Consider the following 11010-nt stretch of genomic DNA (forward strand, 5'->3'; position numbering starts at 1 on the left):
ATATTTTTTCAGCCCCATTGTAAGCCGGGAGGCTGGGAGCTTCGAGTTTCCTGTTGCTCGCCTCAATCTTTCTAGGCTATCAGCTGGGTTTGCTTTCAGCAGAAAAATTTCCCGTCGCTCAAGGAGCGACAGGTTTGTCCTTTTAGAAAAGGAACCAGGCGGGAGGCTCAGAGGGACCGCTTTCCATGCCCACCTCCTGTTTGCTTGTTGATTTCTTTATCGAATGTTTCTGTGTGCCGTCCCAATTACTGGAAAAGTCTCTGGGTGACTTACAGAGAGCCAACCAAAAAACAGAAAGCATCATAACAACAACACGCATCGCTTCCAGAGCCCCCGAAAGAGTGCTGGACCCCTGCGTGCTGCGGAGCTGCTTCCCGGGGCCACCCAGAACCCGGGGACCCTCTCTGCCCCCCCCCAGGTGCCACGTCCTGTGGAGGAAGCAGTGGGCCGTGGGGAGAGAGGAGAGGTCTGAAAGCAGCTGGCCATCTTGGGCCTCCGGGAGAGTCAAATTCGGCCCCTGGTCCAGAAGGGAGGGCTTGAATCTGAAGACAAGCATGTTAAGGCAAGGGTTTAGCAAATAATACCGATACTCCGAAAATGCCCAAACATGTAAATATCTTCCTTGGGGAGAGTCATGTCCCCTTAGCTCTTTCTTTAAGACAAAGTGAAAAGGAGCTTATTTATTTATCCAAAATATTTTTTATCCTGTCCTGTACAAAACAACATCCTGGGATGGCTCATTCACACAGCGGCTTCAAGTTTGGTTTTGGATTTTAATGCCTGTAGCTTTTAACTGCCCTGGGTGTTTTGTCTTGTTGTTTCTTTGTATATTATATTAATAGAATATGTGATGTTATAGATTAACATTATGTTGTTGGGGTCCCTGCCAGCCAGGTGACTTACAGCCTCACTAAACCAAGTGCCAATGAGGTTCAGTAAAGCTGAGATTCAAACTGTTTTCTTTATTCAGCTGAGCAAAGTAATCGGGTATCCGCTCCTACAGGCAGGCAGGCAGGCAGGCAGGCAGGCAGGCAGGCAGGCAGGCAGGCAGGCAGGCAGCAACACACACACACACACACACACACACACACACACACACACACACACCTCTTTTTTTCTCTCTTTTCCACTCAATCCCACCCTATTGTTCCCTCACCCAAGCCCCTTGCGGGGTCTGCCTGACCCTCCACCCAAGCCCCTCGCAGGGTCTGCCTGACCCTCCACCCAAGCCCCTTGTGGGGTCTGCCTGACCCTCCACCCAAGCCCCTCGCGGGGTCTGCCTGACCCTCCACCCAAGCCCCTCGCGGGGTCTGCCTGACCCTCCACCCAAGCCCCTCGCGGGGTCTGCCTGACCCTCCACCCAAGCCCCTCTCGGGGTCTGCCTGACCCTCCACCCAAGCCCCTCCCGGGGTCTGCCTGACCCTCCACCCAAGCCCCTCTCGGGGTCTGCCTGACCCTCCACCCAAGCCCCTCTCGGGGTCTGCCTGTCCCTCCACCCAAGCCCCTCTCGGGGTCTGCCTGACCCTCCACCCAAGCCCCTCGCGGGGTCTGCCTGACCCTCCACCCAAGCCCCTCTCGGGGTCTGCCTGACCCTCCACCCAAGTCCCTTGCGGGGTCTGCCTGACCCTCCACCCAAGTCCCTTGTGGGGTCTGCCTGTCCCTCCACCCAAGCCCCTCTCGGGGTCTGCCTGTCCCTCCACCCAAGCCCCTCGCGGGGTCTGCCTGACCCTCCACCCAAGCCCCTCGCGGGGTCTGCCTGACCCTCCACCCAAGCCCCTCTCGGGGTCTGCCTGACCCTCCACCCAAGCCCCTCCCGGGGTCTGCCTGACCCTCCACCCAAGCCCCTCTCGGGGTCTGCCTGACCCTCCACCCAAGCCCCTTGCGGGGTCTGCGTGCCCGCTGCATGCCTGGCCCCGTGAAGGCCCCTTATCCGCATCCAGGGGGTGGGGGGTGCCAGTCCTTGCCTGGGGGGCCTCCTCTCACTCGCTGCCGCTTCTCACCATTCCTTTGCCTTCTCCCTTTTCCTCTCCAGAGCAAGCCGTTATTTATTTATTTATTTATTTATTTATTTATTTATTTATTTATTTATTAAAACATTTTTATGCCGCCCCATTCGCCGAAGCCTCGGGGCGGCTTCCAACATAGATAAAACAATCAGTTAAAATATCCATATAAAATCATCTTAATTAAAACACACATTATAAAATAAAATAAAATAAGCCGCCCTGGCCAGATAAAATTCAATTGTATTTAGCATTTAAAATGCCGCTTAAATAAAAAGGTCTTCGCCTGGCGCCGAAAAACAAATAACGACGGCGCCAGGCGGACCTCTCTGGGGAGCGCATTCCATAACTTAGGCGCCACCACTGAGAAAGCCCTCCTCCGAGTAGCCACCCTCCTAATTTCTCTCACGGAGGGCTCCCGGAGCAGGGCCTCTCCCGCCGATCTCGGGGGGCGATTGGGCAAATATGGATGTAAGCGCTCCTTCAGGTAACCAGGACCCAAGCCGTTTAGGGCTTTATAGGTCATCACCAACACCTTGAATTGGGCCAGAAAGCAAATGGCGTTTACCAAGCTTTCATGCAAGCAGCTGTTTCCAAAAGCGAATAGCGTTAGTTAAGCTAATCAGGCTCCTTCGATATAACATATATTAAGATAATATCAGCAATAACAATATATGTATATAATACACATCACACACACACAAAACATTAATATTAATAGACCAGAATGGGGAAAATGTGATTAATGGCTGATTGTGAGGCTTACCACATGCATCCTTATAGGGAACTATACATGGACAGAAGTCTGACGAGGAAACCCAAGAAAATAGCATTTTTGAAAAACTTGCCCTATAGTTTGTTTTGCACAACAATATTCCCTCATCTCAGGTGAGCTTAAGTGACCTCCGGGGGATGGTGGAGGACAGGAAGGCCTGGAGAAATGTTGTCCGTGGGGTAGCAATGGGTCGGACGCGACTTCCCAATTAATACCAACAACGACAATTCCCTCATCCAGCTGTCCTAGTCATTTTACTGTTGCCAGCTTAAGAAGGTCATTAAAGAAATCAGATTACACAGGATGTGAGAGAAGTGGTTCTGGATATGGTTCCTATTAGTAGGAGATTTCCAAGGTCCCCTTTTGAGTACGGAGACTTTGTTGCGTGCGCTCTTGCACCATTTCTGCTTTGCCCTGAAAAAGTCTTAAGGACTAGCAACATTGTGCACTTTTTAAAATGCAATCCAAAATGCACATTCTCCACAGGACTTCAAAGCCGTGTGGCACAAACATGGACGAGAGATGGCTTTCAGGGTGTCATGGGGGTGCGCAGAGAGAAACCATTTTCTTTTCCCAGTGCTTTAAGGTTTTTAATCTGAGTTTTCTTGTCAATTGGTTAAGGATTTGATTAGGAGGCTGCGTTTGAGTCTATTTGTTCTTATTGTTCTGTTGATTCTTATTGTTCGACTGTTCCAAGACTACAGTAAGGGACGGCTGAAAAAAGTTTTCAAGAAGCAAATGAATGAGAACACATGAAAATAATGAATGAATAAATGAAAATAAAGGGACTCAGCTTCTGAGTGGGGCCAACCTGGCCTCTGGGGTTGTGCTGCCAGGGGTCCCCGAGGCCGCCAGACCTAACTGACATGCAACCAGTTCAAGTCTGGTCCAATTGTGTGTCCTCCGCTTTCAGAACACAGCGTTGTTGGCGGCCTCGCCGGAGAGGCTGCTGCATCTCCATCCCTCTTCTCTCAGCACTGCTAGCCAGCAAGGCTTTTCCTTTCTCACTTGCTGATCCGCCAGGGGGTTCAGAGTCAGGCACCCAACCACGGCCCCTTAGGGCTGGCTTGCCCTTCCTGCACCCCACCTGCCGTGGGACTGCTCCCAGCAGCACTCAAAGGCCCCATTTACCTTGTTGAGCCAACGTGGACACCTTGGCCACGTAATGGATTTCCTCCACTCCGGCAGGAATGTATGAGGCAAGGGAGGTATCCAACCTGTGAGAGCTTTTCTGGTTTTTATGAGGCCCCCCTCCAGAGCGTGGTATGAAACAGGCATTGAGGAGAAGGGCAAATGCTCTTTTGGGATGCATGGACCTCCAAATCATGGGACGTGGTAGTTCCTCTGTACTCCTCACCTGGATCCTGTGTCCAGTTCGGGGCAGCAAGATTGAAGAAAGATGCAGGGACATTTGAAAGGGTCCAGCGGAGGGCAACAAAAATGATCCAGGGTTTGGAAACGCTGCCCTGCGAGGTGAGACTGAGGGAACTGGGCATGTTCAGCCTTGAGAAGACTGAGGGGGGACGTGAGATCCCTCTAGAAGGACCTCAAAGGCTGTCCCAAAGAGGAGGGTCAAGATCTCTTCTTGCTGATGCCGGAGTGTAGGATGCAGAATGATAAGTTCAAGTTGCAGCAACTCAGATTCAAGCTGGACATCCGGGAAAGCTTCCTTACAGTCAAAGCAATACGGCAATGGAACCAGCTGCCTGGAGAGATGGCGGCTCTCCCACACTGGAGGCATCCGGAAAGAAACTGGGCAGCCTTCTGAGTGGGAGGGTGTAACGTGGTGTCCTGCAACAGCAGCGGGTTGGACTTGATGGCCTTCAAGGCCCCTTCCCACTCTACTGTTCCATGATTCTGTGATAAAAGGAGACAATGCTTTTGAGGACAGGGCTGGAGAGGCAGAGGGCCTTCAGTCCAGCATCCAGTGCTGGTTCCCCCACCTTCTCCAAAAAACCTCCTTTCAGGGAAGCAAGTCTGACTGGACAGGGGGGTGCTGGGAGCCCTTTCTGCCAGCTCCACCACAGAGAGGCTGGTGAGCAAGAAGCTTTCACTGGCATGGGCTATCACCTCCCTCTCCTCGGGGTCCAGGGTAGATTCAAGAGCATGTCGCTTCCCAGGTGGAAGAACCTGGCATCCTCCAAAGACCGAAAACAAGCACTGGGCTTTCACATAGTCCTCCTTTGGAACATGGGGAAGCCCGCTTAGCCAATGTGGGATGGCACATGGAAGAAGGGGTCCATTCTTGGCTTTGCCAGGGCTCGTGGAAAGCCCTTTACCCATTAACACTATTTTTCCAGCAACAGAAAAATGAAAGCTCGGGGAGTGGGTGCAAAACTCACGACAGACTTGAAGTCTAACAAGGCACGAGACACAAGGAAAGATGGATGGGGAAGGTAGAGGAAAAGTCCAGCAGAGGCTTAGCAGTGCTGGGGAACAGCCTTGCTTACTTCCTTGCGGTGTGTTGGGGGCTGGCCTGGCTGCTCTCTGTCCTCACCCTGGTTTCAACAGTCAGATTTTTACTTGGGCTGTTTCATGCCATGCTCTAATTTTACTCACCTGGAGACTGAGGGAATGGGGCCTTTTCAGCCTGGAGAAGAGACTCAGAGGGGATCTGTTGGCGACATACAGGTACGTGAGGGGGTGTCACACGGAGGTGGGGAGAGACCAGTTCTCCCCTGCAGAGGAAGGCAGGACGCGCTCCAACGGAGCAAAGCTCCGGGAACCCAGGTTCAATTTCGATGCTGGGATGTCCTTCCTGACAGTCAGGACCCCGAGGGTGTGGAATGGGCTTCCACGGGAGGTGGCTGAAGCCCCATCGGTAAGGATATTCAAGGATAGGCTGGACATGCACATGGCAGGCGTGTCGTGAGTGGAGCCATCTGGAATCAGGGTCAGACTAGATGACTCGGGAGGCCCCCTCTGCCTTGCTCAGTTTTTCTGATTCTCCTCTCCAGTTTGTGGCACCATCATGGACCTGCCAGCCGTAGTTGCAAAGCCGGCGCTGGAAGGGCAGAAAGGGCCGTCCGTGCCTGGTAGGTCACTTTGGAAGGTGACCCTAACAACCATCCTCGTTGGCACCCTGACGGCTGCATGTGGTGGAATCCTGATGGGTGAGTCCCTGGTGGAGATTTCTAGTGCTTCTCAACCCCAAAGGTCCCCCATGCAGCAAATGCATGCCAAGGAGAAGGCTCCTGCTTCTGACTTGTCCTCTCCACCAAGTTGCTCCAGAAGAGCCTCAGTTTCCTCTTCTCCCCAGCATTCCTGGTCCAGCAAGAAGGACCATTTGAGCACGTGGTGGAGCTGCAAGGGATCCGCTATGAGACCAGCTTGCAAAACCTGAGTTCAGAGTACTACCGGACACTGACACCTGTTTTGGAGAGGCTGGTAGGTCGACCCCGCAGGGTAGGAAGCCTCTTCCTGCTTCTCTCCAAAGCTGGGAGGGTCTTGGGAGGAAGGACTGCCTCTGGGGTTTGCGAGCCCACAAGTCGGCCCCACAGCATCTGGCTCGTCCCTGTTTCCAGGCGTTTTTATGAATGTCAACATGCTTTCTCTGCTCATTTTAGGCTGCCAGAGTTTAGGCATACAGTCTTGAGGATGTGGCACAGAAGGAAAGGGGGGAAGAGGAGGACGGGGTAAACAAGAGCAAAACGGAGGCACAGTCCTTAGTTGGAAAGGTGGCATCATTTTAGGGACGTCCAGAACCCGTTTATGGTGGAGTCTTTTTCTTGAATGCTTTTCTCTGGCAAGGCTGCCGGCCTCCTCCTCCATCAGCCAACCCCGGTTAGACTTGGCCCAGGGGGTCCTGCCACTTCCCACTGGTTTCAGACCTGTTCTAAGTGGGGTTTCGCTTATTGCTAAATGTCAGGCTGCTGTGTTTTAATTCTCTTTTCCTTTCCGTACATTTTACTGTTGAGCTGTCCTGAAACGTCAGCAACAGGGTGGTCAACAAAAGTTTGAAATACATCAAAATAAATAAGTAAATACATACATACTGCCAGGGATGCAAAGCAAGGCCCTGCCACTGACCGAGTATTTCTAGTCCTCATGGTTTTGAAAAGGGGCTGGCTACTTTAGGAACACAGGGAGCTGCTCCATACTGAGATATCCTGCATGCAAGTGTGGGTTGGCTCCTTGCCGACATCTCCTTCAGCATCAACTCCTTAGGGCATAAATCATTCAGACTGTTATCATCAAAAGACCCTAAACGACTAATTAAACACGACCCTGTAAGATCCATCCCTTTGTTTCCATTCCTAATTACTGCCTTAGGGTGCCCTTAACAGCCCTTCACTTCCAAAGCGCTTATAAAGGTAAAGGTTTCCCCTTAATGCTAAGTCCAGTCATGCCTGACCTGTTTCCTGGCCGAGGGAGCCGGCGTTTGTCCGCAGACGGTCTCCGTGGTCGTGTGGCCGGCACGACTGAACACCGAGGTGCAGGAACGCTGTGACCTGCCCACCGAAGTGGCACCTTTTCATCTCCTTGCATTTGCTTGCTTTCGAGCTGCGAGGTTGGCAGGAGCCGGGACGGAGCAACGGGGACTCACCCCGTTGTGCGGATTCGAACCGGCGACCTTTCGATCAACCAATCCAGCAGCTCAGCAGCTTAAACCACTGCGCCACCTGCATACTAACCGGCCGTTATTCCCATATTCCTCTTGGATTATATTTTTCTCTGTTTGTTATACTGTGAACTTAGAGAAAATGTTTTGTCTTGTTCACTCCCCGCCTCCAATGCCTGCTCCAATCCTCAGATGTGACTGTTCTTGTTGTCAGATGTTGATGTGTCCGACTGAGTCTCTCTTTTTCCGCTTGCAGCTCCCGTTCCCCAGAAAATGAGACCAGGTTTTAGGTTAATTCTTGCTCCAAAAGACGCGTCAGGGCTTATTTTCAGGCGGTGTCTTTTTTTTCCTTCTGAGAGCCGTGAGATTCCTGCCCCTAGAAGCCTCCACGATCCCTTCTTGTCCTCGACAGAATCACTCGCTCTTTTGCACCCATCTCATGGAGGGGTTGGGGGCCAAAATAGGATTCTCTTTAAATCTACCATTAAATCAGGTGTTCATTGAAGAGGCAGGAGTGGCAACACACGAGTGCCTGAAGCAGGTCCATCACAACACACAACGTATCGAATTATGGAACACGCGCATTTGTTATGAAGTGTGCACGTTATCCGTGTGTCTGTCCTCCAATCAGTCATTCGTCAATGAGTCTCGTGTTCATCTGTTTCCACAGGCGTTCGCCTCTTGTCCAATGGCGCCCGCTTGGGGATTTGCAAATACTTGATCGTACTGTATATTATCAATCATTTTAAGCATTGGTATCAATATTATTTATTTATATTTAATTCTATATCAATATTATTTCAGAATTCAACATGTCCATCATGGGCTGCAGGGGACATCCTAAATGCGTCCATCTGGCTGATAATCTGAACTGGGGCTTATTTTTGGGGTTGGGCTTCTATTCTGAACATTTGGAAAAATCATGCCAGGGCTGATTTTCCAGTAAGGTCTTATTTTTGGAGAAATAGGGTAAAAAGATAACAACTGGGGAGGCTTTGAAGGGGACGCTGTCCCGAATCACACCTGCTCCATCTTCTAATACGATATTTTAATATGTTTAACTTATGGCTTTATTTGCTAATTCAGTGTTTTGCCTTGCGAATTGGCAACGGCCAACGGCTAAATGCGAGAGACTGATTGACTGACTCCAGAGTGACACCGTCTCCCCACCAGACCCCTGCCTGGTTTTGGGATGGGGACACTGCTCCACTTCCTCCTGCTTTGCCTTTCAGTTCCAGAGCAGTTTTCCGAGCTCCCCACTGGAAGCCAGGTGCTTGAGGTGCACTATCCTACAGTACAGGTTAGCGCCCTCCAGCCCCTTCCCTGCTCCTGCTACAGATGTGGGGCAGGAGCGTGGCTTGGCCGTCTCCTCCCCAGGGACTGCAGGCCGTCTTGTTTCCGTTCGCAGGAGAGGCAACAGCAGCGGAGTCCTGGTCCACTTCCGTCTCTGGTTCTCCACGGAGGGGCTGCCCAGTCCGGGATGGGAGGAGGAGACCCTGAGGCAGGGCCTGGTGTCTGCGCTGGGCCACCAGGGCATCGCCTTGCCGGGATATGGCACCATCTCTTCAGTTGCCCTCATCGGTATAGCTGGGCACTCCTCGGCTTCCTGGGAGAAAGCAGGGAGGGGGGTGATGTAGCCGATCTGGACGACAGCCCTGAGAGGTGGGCAACCTGCAGGGGTCAGGGCTAGCCTGTCTGAGGCCGTGCCTGAGCAGCAGGTTTTAACTCAAGTCGTTATCCAGCCAGCCTCAGGCTGGCCAGCCAAGATCAACATATCTGCTGCCCTCCCCGGACAGCTAAGAATGGCAGAACTGCAGGGGGCCAGCCCCTGGCTCAGTACAGGATTCCCATTAGGACATCCCCCTTGGATGGCCGCCCAGTTGCACAGAATCATGGGATCATGGGATAAAAGAGTTGGAAGGGGCCATGAAGGCCATTGAGTCCAACCCCTAGATCATAGGATCATGGAATAGTGGAGTGGGAAGGGGCCGTGAAGGCCATCAAGTCCAACCCCCTGCTGCTGCAGGACACCAGTTCACACCCTCCCACTCAGAGTGTTGCCCAGTTTCTTTCGAATGTCCCCAGCGTGGGAGCGCCCACCACCTCTCTGGTCCTATTGCGCTGAGAGAGGAAGCTTTCCCTGACGTCCAGCCTGAACCTGGCTTGCCGCAACTTGAACGGATTATTCCGTGTCCTTCACTCCGGCATCAGCGAGGGGAGATCTTGACCGTCCTCTTTGTGGCAGCCTTGGAGGGACTTCTAGAGGGAGCTCACGTCTTGAACGCCTCTTGAGCGCCTCCAGTGTGGGAGAGGCCACCACCTCCCTGTGGTTCTGCAAAGGTTCCCTTGTCACACTGAGCCAACAGCCAGGAAATGTGTGCTCATACAGACTTCCTTCAACTTGGGCCTGTTATTCCAAGCCCTGCACTCTGGGAGGGTGGAAAGGAGACCTCCATCTTTTGGAGTTTCTTCAGAAAGGAGCGCAGCCCTCATGCTGACAGAGGAGCTTTGCTCTGCACCTTGTGCTGCTCCCCAGGCAAGGCTTGGAGGGTGCCAGACAGAGGCGGACGCATCGCCGCAATTTCTGCATTTGGGGCATCCTGAAGCGATAGGCCTGCCCAGGGTCTGTGGCTCATGAGACGTGCCAATCACAACCCAGAGCAGGAAAGCAGGTCTGAGCTCTGCACCTGTTAACTCCCCCTCCACCATTATTTTTTCTTTTGCAGGGTTAAACCGCATCTTCCCTCCTGGAACAGCCCTGAAATCAGGTATTGTTCCCCTTGCAGACAGGTTGACTGACCCAAGACTCCAGTTAAGGCAGAACTGGAGTTATGAGTTCCAGTTAAGAACTCCAGTTAAGAACTCCTGTTAAGGAAGAATTGGAATAATAAATCCAGCATCTTTTTTATGTAAATAAATAACATAATTTAATGTAAATCAGTTCTAATTAATTAAAACAATTTAATTCCAATCAATTTTAATTAAAATAATTTAATTCCAATCAATTTTAATTAAAATAATTTAATTCAAATCAATTTTAATTCAAATAATTTAATTCAAATCAATTAAAATAAATTTGATTTAAATAAATAAAATAATTTGTTTAAATACATAAATAAATACAGCATCTTCTCCAGACCCGAATCGCGTATTTTCTCTAGCCTTGGTACTTGTGTTTACTGCCTTGTCTATTAGGTTTTTATTCCCCTGTCATAATGTTTTGATGGATCGTGCTGTTTGTGCAATGCCGAAGGCCTTTGCTTAAGAAGGCGAGTGCCTTCCCAATTTGATGGGCCCTTGACCTGCTGCAGGGTTTATTCTGGAGGAAGCCTCCATGGAGTTAAAATAACCCAAAAGCCAGGGGATGCTTCTGCGGCAGTGAAGCAAATCTGAAGGGAGAGGAAACGGAAGCCAATTTTCTCTGGGACTGGCATCCTTGCGGCTTTGATGCGGTGAATTTCTGCTTCTCCAGCAGTCTTCCACAATTCTGGAAGCCCTGCTTATTTGCTCTCTGGCTCCTGAGCTACCAGCAGATGCATCCCGGGGCTTGGAAAGTTCCCACCCCACCTGCTGCCAAGTGAGGCCAAGCCACTTTTCAGGTCAGTTTGCCAGAATATTTATTTATTTAAATTTATTATTATTATTATTATTATTATTATTATTATTATTAT

General features: G+C 51.1%; 1 protein-coding gene across 1 annotated transcript in view; it reads left to right on the forward strand.

Annotated features, from left to right (window-relative positions):
* Nucleotides 1-5817: 5817 nt before the first annotated feature.
* TMPRSS9 (transmembrane serine protease 9) overlaps nt 5818-11010 on the forward strand; it is a 24431-nt gene continuing 19238 nt past the window's right edge. The window contains exons 1-5 of the mRNA XM_044420997.1: nt 5818-5891; nt 6038-6165; nt 8572-8639; nt 8748-8920; nt 10066-10107. Coding sequence (XP_044276932.1) covers nt 5888-5891; nt 6038-6165; nt 8572-8639; nt 8748-8920; nt 10066-10107 — 415 coding nt within the window. The 5' untranslated portion in view covers nt 5818-5887. The remainder of the gene's footprint in view (nt 5892-6037; nt 6166-8571; nt 8640-8747; nt 8921-10065; nt 10108-11010) is intronic.

The sequence above is a fragment of the Varanus komodoensis genome, unplaced genomic scaffold (genome assembly GCF_004798865.1).
Source record: "Varanus komodoensis strain SLA01 unplaced genomic scaffold, ASM479886v1 scaffold113, whole genome shotgun sequence".
NCBI lineage: Eukaryota > Metazoa > Chordata > Lepidosauria > Squamata > Varanidae > Varanus > Varanus komodoensis.